General features: G+C 40.6%; 3 protein-coding genes across 3 annotated transcripts; 2 read left to right on the top strand and 1 right to left on the bottom strand.

The window, feature by feature from the left end:
- Positions 1 to 444: 444 nt before the first annotated feature.
- Positions 445 to 7,057, bottom strand: hscb (HscB mitochondrial iron-sulfur cluster cochaperone). The gene is made up of 6 exons (XM_084024479.1): positions 6,461 to 7,057; positions 6,244 to 6,340; positions 2,893 to 2,982; positions 2,572 to 2,716; positions 1,256 to 1,303; positions 445 to 1,098 (listed from the first exon to the last, which is right to left on the bottom strand). The coding sequence occupies exons 1-6, from the start codon at positions 6,835 to 6,837 to the stop codon at positions 1,004 to 1,006; spliced, it is 852 nt and encodes a 283-aa protein (XP_083880605.1). The 5' UTR covers positions 6,838 to 7,057; the 3' UTR covers positions 445 to 1,003.
- Positions 7,058 to 7,165: 108 nt separating this feature from the next.
- Positions 7,166 to 16,407, top strand: lrrc8ab (leucine rich repeat containing 8 VRAC subunit Ab). The gene is made up of 4 exons (XM_084024478.1): positions 7,166 to 7,290; positions 7,968 to 8,093; positions 10,027 to 12,142; positions 12,311 to 16,407. Exons 3-4 carry the CDS (start codon positions 10,034 to 10,036, stop codon positions 12,584 to 12,586), a joined length of 2,385 nt encoding a protein of 794 aa, XP_083880604.1. The 5' UTR covers positions 7,166 to 7,290; positions 7,968 to 8,093; positions 10,027 to 10,033; the 3' UTR covers positions 12,587 to 16,407.
- An 832-nt stretch (positions 16,408 to 17,239) lies between these two features.
- ppil3 (peptidylprolyl isomerase (cyclophilin)-like 3) lies at positions 17,240 to 19,531 on the top strand. The gene is made up of 6 exons (XM_084024393.1): positions 17,240 to 17,274; positions 17,518 to 17,592; positions 18,262 to 18,355; positions 18,457 to 18,524; positions 18,616 to 18,734; positions 18,881 to 19,531. Exons 1-6 carry the CDS (start codon positions 17,272 to 17,274, stop codon positions 19,005 to 19,007), a joined length of 486 nt encoding a protein of 161 aa, XP_083880519.1. The 5' UTR covers positions 17,240 to 17,271; the 3' UTR covers positions 19,008 to 19,531.
- Positions 19,532 to 19,652: the final 121 nt, after the last annotated feature.

Consider the following 19,652-nt stretch of genomic DNA (forward strand, 5'->3'; position numbering starts at 1 on the left):
TTAGGGTGGGATGTTCTGCCGGGGTGTCGGGGACAGAACAACGGTTGTCAGTGTAAAGCACTAACGCACACAAAATGGTTTAGGCTGCGTCTCAAATAACATGTTTCACACGGCGCGTGATCTAACGGTTCACTTTCGTCCGTCAGATTACGCGACGACCACCACATTTAGCCGCAATTGCTCCCGTATCAGTTTCTCGGCTCCAAAAGGCCTTCATGTGACCGGAGCTCCAATTTGTGTAGTAATTACAGATTATGACTCCACGCCATTGGAGGGGGAAAAAGCGCAACTTCAATTAGGGCGAAGATGGGCGAATTTACATTCTGATGCACCTTCCAGTGTGCTGCAGGTGGACAGGGTCAATGTACATCAATTTAGGCACCACAACTTTACACAGATCACAGATCTGTGGCTCATGGAGTAATCTTCATTCAGTGGGGTCTTCCATGATCATAGCATAAATGCGAAGCCACCATGAATAATGCAATAGGCTGTCTACCCCAATAAAGGATTTCCTTCTGGTCTCATATCCAGTTGGTACACCGTGTACTGCTCCTCCGCATGATGACAGTCAAGGTGTTATGTCTCCACCTAAAGGTACCCTGAGGAACTGTGTCTGTGTGCTGAACTGATAGGCAGGGTAATCATATAAACACTCTGAGCAGCACATTTAATCAGAGCCAATTACAGATCTCTGTCATATTTAATGACACATTAGGTACAAGTGGATATGATTAGGCTTGTGAAATTGGTGGAATTCAAGGGAGATGCTGCATGCATCCAACTGCACCCTGGTATCTGCACACTTTTTAATCAACAAATAGCAGATAACAAAACACCATTCATTTAGTTGTGCATTTATGCATAACAAGTGAATTCACGATTCAACTCAAGCAATAGAGTTACATGATCGGAAGAAAATACGTTCAATAATGTCCTTCAGTGCAAAACTTTTATTAATAGCTAAATATATTAAATGTAGTGACACTAAATTTGGGGGAAATTACATGAATTCAGAAAGTTTTTCCTTTACTTTCTCTCCAATGTTTGCATAGTATTTCATTTGGGCAAGCAGGGCTTTGGCAGCTTGAAGCTCTCCTGATAAAAAAAAGAAGAAGAAAAAAGTGAGAGAGCGAAGTAAGTTCAATCAATGTCTCATTCTGTGACTAAAAGGAACGCTTCAGATTACAAAACAAACAAAGGAATGAGGGGGAGGAAGTAAAAAATGTTTCAAAGCAATGTCTGAATACAACACCTTTAACAAGGGCAGCGTCTATCTCCTCTGTCAAGATGGCCAGTTTCCCTGCAGGTGAGGAGGAGACGGGTTTCAGTGCTGCGTGCGTTCACAACACATATGGAGCGCAGAAGCACATTTGCCACTATAGACTACTTGATTTAAATTAAACAAACAGCACTGGATAAAAAAAATCAATATTATATAGTCAATATTATGTACACCCAGTTTCAGTTTCATGTAGCACAGTAGTTTACAAAATGGGACACCAATGGAACAGACCATGTAGACGCAAAAAATGTGTGCATCATTCACTGGTCTGAACATTTGATCATGTTCATCGTGCATTGCATATCAGGCAACTATGCCCAAAATCATATCCAATTTTTGATGCTATTTATGGTTGACATCTTTTTTTAATCAGCCAGTAAGTGATTCTGTAATGACCTGTCTATATAGCAGTTTTCATCTTAAGGGGTGGAGTCCGTCATTCCCACCCAATTGCCAATTTACTGTATGCATTAGGGTTGAACAATGGCTTCTTCTTTTTTCCAACGTCATCGAGATGTCAAATTGCACAATGTTTTTTTTTAGTTAGTTTAAGGTATCAAGAGAAAACGGCAATAAATGTAACTATCATTCTTTTTTTTGGCAACTCTTGTGTTGAGTTTAATTGTCAACAATAAATATAGAGAATTAATTTCCTTTCATTTTTTAATCCAGAGAGCAATTTGTTGTAGTATTCCGACAGCACCAGAGAGGCAGAAATGGATATACTTTAATATCGGTTTAAGTATCAGCTGCCGTACCACCAGACTTCAGAGCAGCTTCTTTCCTCATTACCATATTTTTCTTATGTGGCAATAATGGCACTAGAAAATAAAGTCATTATGCAAATGAACCTGTATCGCAAGTAATATGATAACGACATCAACAACACTGTGATATTTTCTGAGTGTGCATACCATCAACGGGAGTAGTTTTTGTTGCACTGTAAACACACGTACTAGTTGCTCTCTAGTGCTGGCTGTTATATCAAACCACACTTGCTGTTGCCATGGTAATCACAGGTTTCCCCAAATCAACTGGAAATCTTTCGGATCAAAATTTTAAGCCTTAGAACAAATTGTCGTTCACATAATGTTTCATTTTAGTAACTTTTTGAAGCCTAGACTTTAAGCCTTTGACTTAAAGCTCGTCAAAAATATACACGATGTGTCGGCACCAATTAACCAGGCCCATTAACTCGCCCACTTGTGTTAACTTGTGATCAACACTCAACTCAAATCACTCAACCAGACATTCACTCAATACATTGAACCGGGATAATTATGTACCTTTTATGTCCCGGCCGATCTGACTGGCTTCCTCTGGAGTCTGGGCTTCATCAAGGGCTTCATTGATCTCCATCAGCTCCATTAGAAACCCTGGATCAGCCCCGGAGTCGGTGCCCTCTTCTGTATGCAGCCCCTCCAGCTCCAGCTGAAACCGGGATGGGAGTTCATCAAACTCTGCTGCTCCTTTCTTTTTAAATGCAAGTTACTACTTTTGACTGACAGATGGTGAAGATGTGTCTTATAGAAGAAGCGATCAAACGGACAGATCTCGCAGTTATGAAAATAAAGTATTTAGTAGAAGTTAAGGGATTTCAAACTCACCATATAAAGACCACGACTCAAAGGCTTCAGCAGAGTCTGGTATGCTTTGTTCACAAGAGCTGAGTGGCTTTCTGAATACTGCTGTTCTTTCTGCAAAAGAAAAGAAAAAAAGTTTAAAGTTCGCTTCTAATGATCGATTCATTAGAAAGGGAGAGAAATCTGTGTTCTTGACATTTTTGACAACACATAAACACATTATCCAGAGTTACATATCAAGCTGTCACAAAAGGGAATTCACATCTGAGCTCGTTTACACCTTGTCATCCCAATCTATATCACTGTCAATTTGTTTGTTTTTTAACACCAACTCCTTAGTGATACTGACAATTAGATGCAGGACAAACAGCTCCTCTGTCGTAGTCGAGCCGTTTGGGGACCCTTCGAGGGATCAAGGTGTCAGTTTGACACAATGGGGAAACAAGATGGGCAGGGAAATAACTTGGAAATGGTTGGCAGATCTGAGTACAGTTTGCAGCTATCAGGTCTGTCAGTTGTTGTGAAAATCAATAGTCTCGAGTAGTGGCCTGTGGGCCCGTTGTGTGGAGCTGTTTCTGTAATAACAACCAGAGTGGTAGGTGGCTGCCTTGTAGCCTTGTATAAGTAATGAGTTTTCTATATGAAGACCCCTGAGGCTGGGAGATGTCTAATTAAGAAAAAAACTGCCAGAGGTGCTGATAAATAAAACAGAGTCAGTACAATGTTGGACAGGCTGTGTGTGAAGAAACCATTTAGGCTACCTCTCCTCGCTCCCATTCTGCTGATTACGAGTTCAGCTTCCATCTCATATCACGACAACATTTTACACTGCACCTGGGTGTGCAACTAAATGACATGCCGCACACCTCCCCTCCTCCTTTAGTGCTCATAATGCTTATTCTTCTAAACTGCCAGGCAATTTCTAAATGATCCACAAGGGGGAAACAAGTCAAATGTTTACCATTTTATAAAATACCTATAAACCCATTCGACGTTTAACTGTTCAGATGCATTTGGACGAGTCTTATTTATTTTCTTGGCATTATTTGAAGCTGCACTAGTTGAGGAGGTTTTAAAGCGAAATATAGGGCGACTTTATCAGCCAAACTGCTTTGGGCTGAATGTGATTTACCTAGCACATCAAATCTACCTTTTCCTCACATTATTCTGGTGTTAGAAAACTGTCTATAAGGAGTGACAAATCAAAAGTAAGGAGGAAGAAAAGAGCTAATTTATTTCCTAAATAGCAGCGAGCGAGGGTTTCCATCCAAATACAAGTGGGCAAATGCTCTTTTCTGTCTTTTACTAAAGCGTCGCCATGAGTTTGCCATTTTATTAATGGCATTCTATAGTTAAAGGCTTACTCACAGCAGCAGAGGCTGAGATATCATTACCTTTAGTGCCTGGTCTGGGTCAAAACCAGAGACCGTATAGATGAAGTGGACGTGTTCATCGTGAGGTCACCCATTTGTTCATGGACTACGGTTTTGAAGCCTCGAGTTTGGCATTTTAGCCGTCACCATCTTGGATTTTAGCACCAGTTAATAGAAGTGACCATATTTGGACTGTGGAGGAGCAACGGGTGGATCTGATGAACACAAGCAGCAGAGAGGCACCTCGAGCAGCAACTCATTAACAAAGTTGGCTTTCAGTACTCAAGGTAAAATTTACAGCTAACGGCATTAGTAGCGCGGAACCACCGGTAGCAAGGATGTGGTAGTGATACCGTGGTAGTGACCTGTCGATCACAAGATAGCCACGGCCTAAAGAAAAATGTATCATTATTTACTAAAAGGACATCTCGGTGTATTGAAGACTTGCAAATAGAGATTGAGACTGAAATCACAGTGTTAACTGAGGTAATACATCATTTTATCATATATTTCCATGATATCAGACTTCTTTTTACAACCAGAGGTGTCGCCCCCTGATGGCCAGCAGAGAGAATGCAAGTGTAAGGCTCTTCAGCTGTGGCTTCGCTTTTCAGAACCGGAGGTCGAAACTACTCAAACCTCCGTATCTTATATTTCCCCATGATACAACTTGATAGCACCCAAACAGCCACTTCCCAGTTTGTAACAACTGTCTTGTAACCCAAGCTGAAATAACCCTGATGACATCACTATGACATAATCGTGTTTATTTTCTCCTACTTGACAAAGCTCCTCCACAGACATTTTGACAGTACTCCTCACAACTTGTAACTGACCTTTTCAGTGGAAATCAGTGGAGTGATCTTAAAATTACAGCTCACTTAACAGTTGGCTTCTAAAAATAATTTAATTTTATATTTTTCTTTCTCATGGCAATAAATTGGATGTTTTATACTGAGCAATTTCAACAAGTAACATTGGGTGCTGCAGAATTGTAATAGACATGTATCATTATTTCCAGGCCAAGCAAAACCATATTTCTATTAATTAAAGGTTCTCCAAACGATATCCAGAGCATTAACGTAGAAGAAAACAGTTATTTTATATGCCTTCAATCACCACTTTCAGCTACTGGCCTTGGGAAAAGAAAAACAGCTCTCAAAAACTGTTGGTCCCTGTTGCCACAAAATATCTTTCAGTAAGGACAGGCACGTTTTGAAGCCAGCTTGCTACCTCATCACACAGCATTTTAAATGTTCTCATTTAACCTTGATTTGGCCCTCATCATCCTGTACCATGGTGTTCTTTTTAATGTGGCTTCTATTGTGTATAAATTTGTTTTAATGTGGCCTGTCTGGATGTGATGTGTTTTAATGTACTCATTTTAATAGCTATTTAATACAAACAAAATAGACAATTAAGCATTTTCTATTCTACTTATTTGGCTATTTAAGTTACAATGTACAGTCATTTGTAACAGACCTTTTTCAAAGTAAACATGTCACCGTGGGGAAAGCAAAGGCGTAATAACGGGTGTAATTATAGGTGTAATAAAGGGTGAGGTAAACCAAGGACACAAGGGCATCATTAATGTTATTACACCAGCTTTCCTTGATACAAAATCACATGGTTCCAAATCCAAATATAAAAAAATAAAATAAAATGTAAAGCTGTTTCTAATCCACTCATCCATTTCGACTGTGTTATTTTCTTGTGTGAGCCATCCTCCTTTGTTTCTTAAAGCAATGCTTTCATGTGTTCACTTTTGAACATGCTTGCCTTGCCTTGACCTTGCTTGCCTGGTAACTAAATATTGGAGAAACTATCTTAATCTATCAATGTCTTGTCTTTTAACAAACCCGCCTTTAAACATTGCCCAGTTATCTCCTTGACCAAACACACAAGGTTAAACCCACAATAGCACTAACAGATAGGACAGCCTCCACTGACTCATGAATCATGTTATTAATTTGGGTTCCCCTCACACCCCCCCCCTGCCTACCACAGACTTCTGGCTGAAGTTGTCTGGATGTAGAGACCGCTGGAGTTGCAGGTACCTCTTCTGCAGCGTTTGTGTGTCCACTGTGAATGTGTGGTCACTGAAAAGAGCCAGCATATGGTGACATTAAATGTTTTGCTGACTCCATTAATAAAATGTGCATAAGAAATAGCACGATGATAGAGGGTGCTGATGATGATGAATTAGACAAGATACTCACCAATCCATAATTTGAAAGTAGGATGTCCCTTCTTCTGGGGGCTGGACTAGTTTGCATGAGATGCAAAAGAATGCAGGTGGTTTGTCAAGAGGCTGTTTACAGTTCCAGCAGTTCAGTTTGACTCGACCCGTACTGTAGTTCCTGGGAGAAGGGCCTGGACTGACGTAGTAAACGCTCTCCCTTTGCTTTCCCAGTGCTTTGAGGTTGATGCAACGTTGCAGCGCGTCCTTCCTGGGAAAGCTGGTGGACATGCAATGTGCTGAACATGTAACGGTTTTATAAACACACTGTCGGCTCGTCGTCAGCCAGTTTGCGTGCAGTAAAATCCGGGATGGGCACACGATCCGCAGAGAGCTCAGTGGCAACATTGTCAACATGAAAAACACACTATTTAGATCTGTTGTGTTAATCAAAACATGAGATCTTCCTTTTCCCGTTCTTGTTTTTCTTCTTCGGGTTTTCGGTTGTCAAACCAACTTCAAGGTGCATTACCACCACCTTTAGGAGTGTGGATCAGTAGATTAGCATACAAATAAGATAAAGAAACATAAACAACAAAAAAAACAACAACATGAGATCTTCTCCTCACTGTCAAAACGTGAACACCTCTCTTCCCGGAACCGATGGTGAACTCGTTCTTTCTCTACGTTTGTTACCAAAGAGCACCACACTGCCACCCGTCGGCGTGGAGGTGGAAGTGGAGAACTGTATCGGAGGTGCTGGAAAAAACAACAGCTAGCGCGAGCAGAGTTGCTGCTAGTAACAGCAAAGGCAATTTGTTAGCAACTATTAAAGTAACGTTGGATTTGATCGCAAGACACCAACACGTAGTAAGTTCAACAACGTATCAGTTTAAATACGCGCCAGCAATGTATCGCTGTCAAATTAAATACAGCGTTTGTAAGGGTGTAAACTTCCGATGACAGAGGGAGAGAGGGGGGAGAGAGCGAGAGCCGGTGGTGAACATTTCAGTCAGCTAGGTTAGCTCGCTAGCTAACGGCAGCCTAGCTTAGTTTGCTAATGTGTTTTAACATCAAACACATGTTTGTGTGTGACCGGTGCTAATAAGTAGCTCGTTGTCAGATATCAGCGCACTTCGTCGTTGATAGCGTGTCACATTATTTCAAGGTGTTTCTATAAAAACACACAAACACAGCTTTAACTTTCTGTCAAGAAGTGCTTGCTCAGCTCAGCTAACTTACTTAGCCAGATGACAAAGACATCCCATGCTAACGTTGCGAGCGGTGGATACTAGACGTTACACCCATCAAAATCACTTGCATGTAGGCTGTGTATGTGCGACACAATCATAGTAGGCACCATATATTACACATTAATAAGAATAATAGTCCGTAAAGGCACAGCCCGTTTATTGTACAGTCTTGTTTATACAGCAATACGCATGCAGGTGGCTAACTTTCCTCACGCTTTCTGCAACAGTGTCATTCCCAAGTGTGTTTAAGAAAACAGCTGTTACCCCATTAACATCTCCCATTGTCTTGTTCAGGTCTTCTATTCAACCCTATGGCGGTGAGAGAGGCAGTGGTCCATGAAGAGTTTTGGTTACACAAAGAGTGGCTTGTCCACCAGGCTCATCACCAAGCACTGGCACACAGATAACACCTCCAAACTGGTGAGTGCTTGACTTACTGACTGCTCGTTGTGTTGCTACATCATCTCTCCATTACAGGCTGCAGCACTTGGAATAGATTTGTACGCAGACGTTTCTCTGAACTGGGGCCAGTGTAAATATGCTTGTTTGGCCTAGGATCAGACTAGGCGTCTTGACTCCTCGTCTTTATAGTTTCCTAACAAAGTACAAGCGGTGATGAATGCCAACTCCCGTGTTATGGTGTGTACGTGTAGTTGTGTGTATTAAGGGGCAACAGGAGTGCAAAAGGTGACGGTTGAGTATTCCACAGAGACAGTGGTTGGAGACAGCAGCTTCTATAAGGTAAACAGGATCTCGTCCTGAAGGTCGAGGGAGGTGCTTCTCAAGGCCCTCGCAGACAATACTCTGGGTATTATTAACGGAAATGGCTAAGAATAGAGAGCAAAGGAGCAAGGTGGCTCCTCTGGCAGTTGTGTTGTTTGGGTTTAACAAGCCAAAACGGAACATCATCTTTAGAAGAGTGACTTTTCAAGCTTACATGCTGGGTGTGTCACACTCGCACAAGGCTTGGGGTTGATTTGGAGGGCTTTCTCTTGCTCTGATGTACAGTAACAACAGCGAAGGAGTAGTTGTGGATTGCTCTTGACTGATTACATATGGAGGTATTGTGCTTTACCTTTCGGATTTGTAAGTAGAACCATTTTTCTAGTGCATTGAGAGCATTTTTTAAATTAATTTATTCTATCCTTAAACACAAATTATGTTGTTCACAAACATGCTTTTTAGAAAGTTGGGTTCTATTTCAAACCAACAACTTGGACTAATAATTTCAAAGTGTCTGGTTGAAATGTGTGTCAGGTGTAGATGTGAATTTGTATGTTGTGAATACATTAAAGAGTTACTGCTAATTATGGCTGGGTAATATGTTTACAAATCCTCTATCGCAGTATAACACATTTTTTTTCTCTCAATATCATAATGCATTTTCTCAAACAGAAATTAAAATGTGTCGATACATAAAATAATCATACAGAAATGTTATTGCATTACTCACCTCTGGCCCTAGTTGGTCGTGACGCAACTCTGCAATACTCATACACGTACGTAATTATACGAAATCTTTATCGCTGTTTGTCACAAGGTAATTTCACAGACTTGTTGCAACTTTTCCTGAAGTGTTTTAATAATTAACTAAGTATCCGAGTACTTCATACAGTTTCACACTCTTGGGACTCATAATCAGCATCAGACAGAAAAATGGGAACAATGCATTCCTGCTAATTAGGGTGCCCTCCCTATGAAAATGAGGCACATACTGTCGGTATTTCTTGATTGAGCTAAAATTGGCTGTTCTGTTAATTTACTAATTTATTATATGTATAGCTCCCACACACTTTCAAGGCAGCTGCCTATGTTATCTTTGTATTTCTTCCTGGTGACAACCCATTAAGTCGCCACTTAAATCTCGTAGGGAGGGATTACAATAAAATTCAGACAAATTGGCTGATTTATATTTTTATCAATGGCCAGTTTTCCATTTGTCCATGTTTGGAATGCTATGTCCAGTATGACGCCCCTTTTGAATGTGAGATTAATAGTGTCTGTTAAACTGTAGTGAGCCAGCTCAGTAAAGTCAATCAGGCAATTCTTTGACACAAGAAGCATCTCTATTTCAATGCTCCTGGCAGCTTTCATTTAACGGTCTGAAATGTTCTCATGTATGACTTTTTTACTTAGCATTGTAATATTGATTTCTGGCCTTGGTTTTGTATTGTGGTTTAGGTCAAGGCTGTTCAGACATTAAAGGGAAGACATTTTTTAAATTTTTAATATTGAAGAAAGCTATATCTGTAGTATTTTGACTTATATAAGGCTATATAATCCAGTACAACACTGCACTCCTTTATGAATTTGTCCTCAACATTTTTTTTCTTTTTCTTCTGGCCCCCCGCAGATAAACCATGATCCCCATCACTGAGCTGCGGTACTTTGTGGACACACAGCCGGCATACCGCATTCTGAAACCATGGTGGGATGTGTTCACCGACTATATCTCCATTGTTATGCTTATGATCTCTGTGTTTGGGGGGACACTGCAGGTCACCCAGGACAAGATGATCTGCCTGCCCTGCAAATGGGTGGTCAACGAGACCTGCAAGAACTTAAATTATACCCCCTCCCCATCATTGCTCATGGAGCCCAAAGGGATCCAGTATGACCTGGACCGCCACCAGTACAATTATGTGGATGCTGTGTGCTATGAGAATAGATTGCACTGGTTTGCCAAGTATTTTCCTTACCTAGTATTACTTCACACCCTTATTTTCCTAGCTTGCAGCAACTTTTGGTTTAAGTTCCCACGGACTAGTTCCAAACTGGAGCACTTTGTGTCCATCTTGCTGAAATGCTTTGACTCCCCATGGACAACTAGGGCTCTGTCAGAGACGGTGGTTGAAGAGAGCGACCCAAAACCAATGAAAATGAACGGCTCAATGGACCACAAGGCGTCTGTTATCAGTGAGGATGTTGAAGCAAGTGTTCCTATGCTGCAGAGGACAAAGACACGCTTTGAGCAGGGCATTGTAGATAGAACAGAAACTGGGGTTTTGGACAAGAAAGAGGGCGAACAGGCAAAAGCGCTGTTCGAAAAAGTCAAGAAGTTCCGTATACACGTTGAAGAAGGAGACATCGTGTACAGACTGTACATCCGTCAGACCATCATTAAAGTCATCAAGTTTATCTTGATAATCTGCTATACAGGGTATTACGTGCATGATATTAAATTCAGTGTTGACTGTTCGGTGAATATAGAGAGCCTTACAGGTTACAGCGTGTACCATTGTGCACACCCGTTGGCCACACTTTTTAAAATCTTAGCCTGTTTCTACATTAGCTTAGTGGTGGTGTATGGTTTGATCTGCATGTACACACTTTGTTGGATGCTTCGGCGCTCTCTAAAGAAGTACTCCTTCGAGTCTATACGGGAAGAGAGCAGCTACAGCGACATACCCGATGTGAAGAATGACTTTGCATTCATGATGCACATGATCGATCAGTACGACCCGCTGTACTCCAAACGCTTCGCCGTCTTCCTCTCAGAAGTGAGTGAAAATAAGCTGAGGCAGCTCAACCTCAACAATGAGTGGACACTGGACAAGCTCAGGCAGAGGATTACCAAGAACTCTCAGGAGAAGCTGGAGTTGCACCTTTTCATGCTGAGCGGCATCCCAGACACGGTGTTTGACCTGATGGAGCTGGAGGTTCTCAAACTGGAGCTTATCCCCGATGTCACCATCCCGCCGATCATCGCCCAGCTGATCAACCTGCGAGAGATGTGGCTTTACCACACGCCAGCCAAAATCGAGGCTCCCGCCTTGGCTTTTTTGCGTGAGAACTTGAAGTCTCTGCACATCAAGTTCACTGACATCAAAGAGATCCCCTTATGGATCTACAGTCTGAAGAATCTCAGCGAGCTTCACCTAACAGGGAATCTCAGTGCGGAGAACAACCGTTTCATTGTCATCGATGGGCTCCGGGAGCTGAAGAGGCTCAAAGTTCTTCGACTGAAGAGCAACCTCACCAAGCTACCTCAGGTGGTGACTGATGTGGGCATGCACCTCCAGAAGCTTTCTGTCAATAATGAAGGCACCAAGCTGATGGTGCTCAACAGCCTGAAGAAGATGGTGAACCTGACTGACCTGGAGCTCATCCGCTGCGATCTAGAACGCATACCGCACTCCATCTTCAGCTTGCACAACTTGCAGGAGATCGATCTGAAGGACAACAACCTGAAGACCATCGAGGAGATCATCAGCTTCCAGCACCTTCATCGGCTGGTCTGCCTTAAGCTCTGGTACAACCAGATTGCCTATATTCCCATCCAGATTGGCACACTAACCAACATGGAGAAACTGTACCTGAACAGGAACAAGATTGAGAAGATCCCCAGCCAGTTGTTTTATTGCCGCAAGCTGCGCTTCCTGGACCTGAGCCATAACAACCTAACCTACATCCCCACAGACATTGGCTTCCTCCAGAATCTTCAGTACCTGGCAGTTACAGCAAACAGAGTAAGTGATTGAATAATTATCAGTTTTCCATCATTTCAATCTGTTGATTGTTTATTTTTTTAATCTTGTATGGTTTGTTTGCTACTGTAAACATGTTAAGCAGGTTACAAAAGCTAATACCTCTCCGTTTCTCTCCCATCATATCACCCTCCCTACCTGGAAATAAAGATTGAGAGCTTGCCCAATGAGCTGTTCCAGTGCAAGAAGCTTCGCACTTTGAACTTGGGGAACAATTGCCTGCAGTCTCTGCCATCGAGGTTTGGAGAACTGACCGGGCTGACACAGCTAGAGCTGAGAGGAAACCGTCTGGAGTGTCTGCCTGTGGAGCTGGGGGAGTGCCGACAGCTGAAGAGAACCGGCCTTGTGGTGGAGGAGGACCTATTTAACACCCTCCCCACAGAGGTCAAAGAGCAGTTATGGAAAACTGACAAAGAACAGGCTTGAACTCGTCTGTGGCTGTGAGTGAAAACCGACCGGTTGGACCCTGGCACAGGAGGAACGCCTCTACTGTCTCACAGGGCTGTTGAAGCAGGCAGTGGTGCTGCTACAGTGTACTGCCAGTATAAGGTTGGGTATCCAGAACCAGTGCCAGTTGAGCAGAACCAAAATACTGATAGTTTCTGGTTGGTCTCGTCATTATTAACTGTGCTGTTGTTGATTGTCCTTACTTTACAATCAGCTTCTCAGGCCTTTCCTTTTTAAACCAGTAATGATGCTTTTTAGCAATAATGTAGCAGTGTCATTGTGATCAGCAGCGAGCGTTTCCCTTTAACACAGAAAAACAACTTGAACACAGCTTCTTGTCTAATCAAGATAGAATCCACTATTAAAAGAATCTGTCTAATATTGTTAGTTTTGCAAATAAGATAGCAAGGTGATTTCCAGGGCCTCTGCCTCCATAACATGCAACCTAATTCATCAGAAATCATGACCCGCTTTATTTCTTTTTATTTAAGAAAAGATAATGCAGGTGTTCCCGAAGAACAACTACATAAGTCACCTGATTAAATTACCAAATGTTCTAATGATTCGTAATATTAATGATAATGATGCCAATCGCAAGAAATCTACACAATCGAGTTAGCAATCCTATTAGTAGTTAATAGTTTGACTCCCTGGGTTTTAACTGTCCATCTGTCGTCCAGCACCGAGCTGAGCCACCCTGTAACTCTGGTCGTCATTGTTTTCTGGCCCATAAATGCCTCCATATGTGCTTAGCTTGAAAATATTTGGAAAATGATGAACGCATTACATGCAATCACAAATCAGGGATACAGTAATGATGAGTCAAGAAAGGTGAGATCCATGGGTCTGAGAGGATGTTGTATAAGGTGGGAGGGTGCAAGTGACGGAGAGACTGATGAGTTGTCTTTGTTCGGCCCGAGTCTTGGTAGCAGAACACCATGTGCTGTTAGATCAGTGTGCGGTCCTTACATGGAGCCCGTTTGGCAGAGTGGAGTGGTTGAAGGCTTCTTTTTGGGGGAAAGATGACTAGTGTGTTTGACAGAGGGCTGGAAAAAGCAATTATTCTCCTGAATGCTACCCAGAGGAGTAGTATTGCAAAATATCCCTCCCATATAATGTCATCAGTGGAGCGTCTTATCACCGAGCAGATACCCAACCCTTACTGCCAGTATACTGTGCAGTGGGAGTTGAGCTGAAACTGTGTCACAGTCACGCTGCATCCACATTGTTTGTCTCGGAATGAATTGCACAAAACAAAATGCATTGCTGAAAAACTTTTTGAATTGATGCAGGATAACAGTACACTGACATTGAAATGGAGCCTCCAAATATTAGTAATATATGTTTAAATGCTTTAGCGGCAACATTAGATTGAGATTACCCTTTCTGTGGTGGGTGTGAAGTAAACATTGGTCTACTTCTATGCCCGCATCATGGAGTGTTATTGTCTGCAAATAACAAGTAAATGAACCAGACGCCCTCAAATCTGTTTCCTCTACACCTGGCCTTGTGTTTGCTTTATAACATAATAGGATTAATATGATGTTTTAATGCTTCAATGTGGTCGTTTTTCGGTTCTTTTAATCTCGCTGAACTGCATTAGTCAAAATCTGGATGACATTTCAGCCATCTTTAATTTAAAACTACTTCAATCACTATATTGGATTCATTAAGAGGAGGTTAATATGGAATTTAATCAGATTTTCCAATGAGGTCCAAAATGACCATTTCTGAATCGTGATCTTTGTGAAATAAATGTCTTTAGCTTTCACGCCTTTGATGTGAAAGCTATAAATGAATTTGTCGTTGGTAAGAAAGATTACGAGGCATTTTTGAAAAAAAGCCACAGCCCTTTGGGGAAGCTGCCTTAACTTTATTTCACTCCAGTGTTATGTACTGTTTCCCTTCTTGTTGTGGCGTCTGTGGAGTTGAAAACAAACGATTGTTTTCTTGGCCATGTATTGATGGGCTGCACTAGACTACCCATGCCCAAATGATAATGGTAGCAACAGGACAGTTCGGCTATTTTTGTTAAAATGTCTCATTTCCTCACTTTCTGTCTATCGTCATCACAAGTGACAAGACCTGACCCCATGATCAATTTGGGCAAATAACAGGGACATATGGTATCTCAAATGCAATTAATATCACGTTCTCCTCGAAGCTAGCCTCAGCTTGTCACGTTGGCTGTGCTAACTGTTGTTTCCACTGCAGACGACTAACTACTATGGAAGGTAAAAGTCAGAATTACAATTACAATTACAATTTCAATTATACAGTAAATCTTCCACCAGGCTTATTTGTAGATGTGATTTAGAAATTCTTCAGCAGTTAGGTTTCAATTGAAGTGACGTTTTGAAAATGACGATTTTTTTTTCTTTTCTTTCTTTTTTTTTTGTGGTTTTTTTTGTTTGTTTTTGTGCTAGATGTACTGACCTTATGGAAACCTTTCCATGTCAGGGAGATAGGTTTAGTTTTTAATTCTCAAAGTCAGAATTTTCAAAGTAATATCTCATAATTTCATTTTTATCTCTGTGTCAAATTGTATGGATAATTGTGTGAGATGTTTATTTGATTTTTTCCTGTTTTAAATGGACCTCCATACTGTTCCAGGTGTGGGCTAATAGTTGTCATTTATTTCTCTGGTTTCCTTTTGTTGAGAAATATTTAATACTTTTTGCCTCAGAGTGTGTTGTTTCTTTTTCTACACTTGTGATTTGCCACCGTAAGCAGCACCATGCTAATAAGGCATTTGAGATCAAGGCATTTGAGATCAATGCACAGCTCTGACACAGCACAACACAAAAACGTGGTTCTTGTGTTCAACCCGAGAACAAAAACAATATCAGGTTATGTTTTAATAAACTGAACTGCAAGGAAAACTTGGCCAGTAGCAATATACAGTACAGTGACTGGGTCAAAAGGCATAGGAGTAGTTTAAGCTATGTAAATTAATTTCATGAACATGTTTAACTATGCTATATTGTGCAATATTGCCTTTTATGTAAAGGTCAGTTGTGATGTAGTTTTCTAATGTGCATGGGCGTTCTTTTTGTCGCATTCATTTTACTAAGGTGATGGTGAGGATTTCAATTTCAGTAGCTTAGAGGGTTTTTTCTGGTTCCAGAGAATGCTTTTGCACTAGAGGCACCTGTCCCACTAGTTTCACTTAGGTAAATGCTAATGATGGTAGAAAACGTCATCTATACAACACATGTTTTGTATGAATTCGGCATAGGAAGGTTTGACTGAAAGACCTGCCAGCAGATTGACCAATAGGCAAAATATATATATATATAATTCACTCATTGAGAAATATTATTTACCCAACTGGAGCATTTTAAATGGCCTCCAGAACACCTTTAGCAATACACCACCGATTAAGACAATCAACCATTTTAATTGAGACTGAAAAGTGTAAAGTGTAGATTGCTAGTAAAGTGATGAATAAATAGTTTAGCTTTTTATCTCATAATTATGAATGTTTGTTATTTTCCTCCTTTTTACAATTTTTTTGACAGCTATTAGTACCATTTAAATATAACTCAATTTCTCAGGAAACCAGCTAGTACTCACTTCTTGTTTGAGTTGATTGCCTATTTTTTTTTATTATTACACCCGGTATTTTTTTTTATTAATTTAAACAATTGTTTTATAAAGTTACAGTTTTATATGCATTTCTATACATTTTTCTAGTTTGCTGTATTTAATATTGATTGCTGGTTTAAAACAATGTGTTTGTGTTTTTAAAAGGAACCATTTGGTTTAACATGAATTCTGTGTTTTCCACAATGACCATGTACAAAAGGAGCTGTATTGTTTCAGAACTGATGCATCTTCATCGGCGTTAGCACAGAGGAAGTGTGTGTGACGTGTTATCCGTGTCTGTGTGTGTGTGTGTGTGTGTGTGTGTGTCTCAACATGATGAAACTTAAAATCATTATTTTTGGGTACAAAATGTTTTTTTCCCTCCAATGTTTCCCAACTCAAAGCCAATCATAGGTGATGTACAAATGTGTCTTGATGCAGTGTTGGGTTGCCAAACGTTTTTCATTAATAAGGAAATCATCAGTATTGACATGAGTTATGTGACAGTGAGTATTCTGTTTGAACATGTGTCCCATCTTCTCCTGCACACCATCCACTAGAGGTAAAATAAAATAAACTTGGTTGAACTAATTTGTCTTGTCAATGTAGAATCTGTTGATGGCCCACTTCTGTGTTTGGGATTATACACAAACTCAACTGACATGAAGCTTGAAGGTGAACCTGCTTCACCACCTCATGTTGAGGCCCTCTCATTTAAAAAGGTCCCTGTAGCAGAATCTTGTTTCAAGGCAGTCATTATCTCAATTTTGTACCTCTATGTTGCATGTTTCCAATAACAAATTGATAATACACAAGCAGGAAAACCACAAAAAAAGCAGTATACATATGTGGGAATGGGAAAATTGGTGGGGGTTATTATTACAACATCACAGGTTTCAATTATTTGCAGAGACTAGATGGTTCTGGCTGTATCCATTGAGCTTTAGCAGCTCCGTCCTGAAGCGTTTTGCCTAGCGTGTCCTTTTCTTAAATGTCCCGGAACCTTTGGTTGCTGGGCTGCAGTACCCAACCGGACACGTTTCGCCGACACACTGTTCAAAGACTCAACGCTTGAAATGGTAACTTGTTCATATTCCGGTAGATATCTGTGGTCTGTTATGAAAATAAAAGAACGGGTTACAAATATATTCTCCAATGTGGGATTATAAACCGTATACATGTGTTAGGAGCCAGTCCAGAAACGTCGTTTTTATAACGACAACATGTTGACTTTTTGCAGTCTGGCTAGCAGGCTAAGCTAACTAGACATTCCTTGTGCCTCCTAAAAGTGAACGAGTCTCTCTGTTTTGTTAATGTTGCAGGCTGTTACCCTTCAAACAGATCTGGGAGAGATTAAAATAGAATTGTTTTGCGAGCGGGCACCGAAAACATGCGAGGTGAGTGAACTCCTTTAGACTACAGTTGGCCAGCGTTCACGTTGGCTGCTGCTCTCTGCTCGTCTGAATGAGTATGCAAGTGTTTCCTGGAGACCTGCTAGAGATGTATTTAGTGTGTCGTGTCTTATTATAAATGATACAGCTTCTCAGTGGTGGAAGGAGTATTATATTTTACCCAAGTAACTAAGTAATGCCACAGTCTAGTTAGCATAGATCCATGTATTCTCAAATTTACCTTAAAATGAATCGCATTAAAAAAGTACTCCGGATGCTAAATGGCTAATTTTAGCACAATGTCACTATACTATTTAAGTATAATTGATGTATTTATGTTACCCCACTAATGCAGCTGGTACACGAGGGTACTGCAGGGTGGCCTACTCCATACAAATGAATCACATTTATTACTTGCTTATGTCTTTGTATTAATAATGCGACTCTCGAACAATAATGCACTTACATTTCATCACTATAATCGTTTTAATATCCCTTGTTTTCATGGGTTATTATTACATATTCAGGTTTGGATTAGTTTAGTAGAAAATGTATTGCAGACTCCCTTTGTGATAATGCTGCTTGTCACTTTTAAAGGCCTTAATAGATTTACACATATTATCCCCAAGTCATGGATTGTGCTTACTCATTTTATTTATTTTTTACTGTTCATAGAACTTTCTTGCCTTGTGCGCCAGTGGGTTCTACAACAGCTGCGTCTTCCACCGCAATATTAAAGGTTTCATGGCCCAAACCGGAGACCCTACAGGTACATTGTTGTTGCATCTGCTGCATTTCAGCACTGAAATGTCAGAATCCACGTCCTCTCTCCTTGTACCTTATTTCCTGTTTTTTGATTAAACCATTCAGGCACAGGCAAAGGCGGAACAAGCATATGGGGCCGCAAATTTGAAGATGAGTTCAGTGAACACTTAAAAGTAAGTGCCTATTAATGCCCTATGTCAGTAAGTGTTGCCTAATATTTCATCGTCAGTCGTTAACTTTTCTCTTCTACTCTTTTCATTTCAGCATAATGTAAGAGGAGTGGTCTCAATGGCAAACAATGGCCCCAACACAAATGGCTCCCAGTTTTTCTTCACATACGCCAAACAGCCCCATCTGGATATGAAGTACACGGTGTTTGGAAAGTACGTAGCCTTCATACAGATACATTGGGGTTATGCATGATGGAAATAATGATTGTTGAAAATGGTCTTGCCTCCATGGACAGATGGTTACTGTGCTAAATGTCATTTGTAAAACCAGCTGACATCTTTCTCTCTTCAACATGCAGGATTATCGATGGCCTGGAAGCACTGGATGAACTGGAGAAACTGCCTGTCAATGAAAAGACGTTCCGACCGCTGACTGAAACCCGGATAAAGGATGTGACCATTCATGCCAACCCTTTTGCTGGATAGACAGTTTTCTCCTCAAATATTCAGAGAGGCCTTTGACACAAACCTGGGCTCAGATTTTTCCAGTAAGCCTCTTGGTACAATGTGAAGTACCTTGACAGCTAGAAATTACAGCTACATCAACAATGGACACAACACTGAAACCCTAAATTGCTGAGTTGCTTTTAAAATAATCACATTTTGTACCAGCATTTTCTATTAAGTGTAATAGGTATGTTTAAGTTAGTCAACATCTTAGTCACTGTCTATGGAGTCGTCGAGCAAAACAGTGGTATGCTCCCTCTAATTTCCATCTAGATGTGATTACTGTTATTTTTTTTTTTAATTGCTTGCAGTCCATTTAGACCCATCTTGATGAAATAAAACAATTATAGGCTGCATACATTCACAACTCAAAAGGTAGTACAAAAGTACAAAAGGATACACGCTTGACTTCGTACAGCACTGCTGTACAGATTCTGTTTGTTTTTCTTGATATGTAAATATATTTTCATGTTTTGGACTAAATAAAACTTTTCTAAATTATATATGGTGTTTATTTTATTTTGTTCATGATTTCAAAACATTTTGGTTGTAAATATGTATATCACTTCAAAAGACAAGATACTGAATGTTGGTTGGAGGGTCTAGAGGAGGAGCGTTGTTACA

Source organism: Eutrigla gurnardus, assembly GCF_963514095.1.
Source record: "Eutrigla gurnardus genome assembly, chromosome: 13".
In the NCBI taxonomy this organism is placed as follows: Eukaryota; Metazoa; Chordata; class Actinopteri; order Perciformes; family Triglidae; genus Eutrigla; species Eutrigla gurnardus.

What these genes read in the sequence shown, in the direction of transcription:
- hscb (XM_084024479.1), bottom strand. Translation starts at nt 6,837, where the DNA reads ATGTTGACAATGTTGCCACTGAGCTCTCTGCGGATCGTGTGCCCATCC. An exon ending in ACTTCAGCCAGAAGTCTGTG is followed by an intron (nt 2,983 to 6,243) that starts GTAGGCAGGGGG and finishes TTTCTTTTGCAG; the next exon opens with AAAGAACAGCAGTATTCAGA. An exon ending in GATCGGCCGGGACATAAAAG is followed by an intron (nt 1,304 to 2,571) that starts GTACATAATTAT and finishes CCTCACCTGCAG; the next exon opens with GGAAACTGGCCATCTTGACA.
- lrrc8ab (XM_084024478.1), top strand. Translation starts at nt 10,034, where the DNA reads ATGATCCCCATCACTGAGCTGCGGTACTTTGTGGACACACAGCCGGCA. An exon ending in TGGCAGTTACAGCAAACAGA is followed by an intron (nt 12,143 to 12,310) that starts GTAAGTGATTGA and finishes CTGGAAATAAAG; the next exon opens with ATTGAGAGCTTGCCCAATGA.
- ppil3 (XM_084024393.1), top strand. An exon ending in CCAAACCGGAGACCCTACAG is followed by an intron (nt 18,356 to 18,456) that starts GTACATTGTTGT and finishes TAAACCATTCAG; the next exon opens with GCACAGGCAAAGGCGGAACA. An exon ending in AGTTCAGTGAACACTTAAAA is followed by an intron (nt 18,525 to 18,615) that starts GTAAGTGCCTAT and finishes TTTTCATTTCAG; the next exon opens with CATAATGTAAGAGGAGTGGT.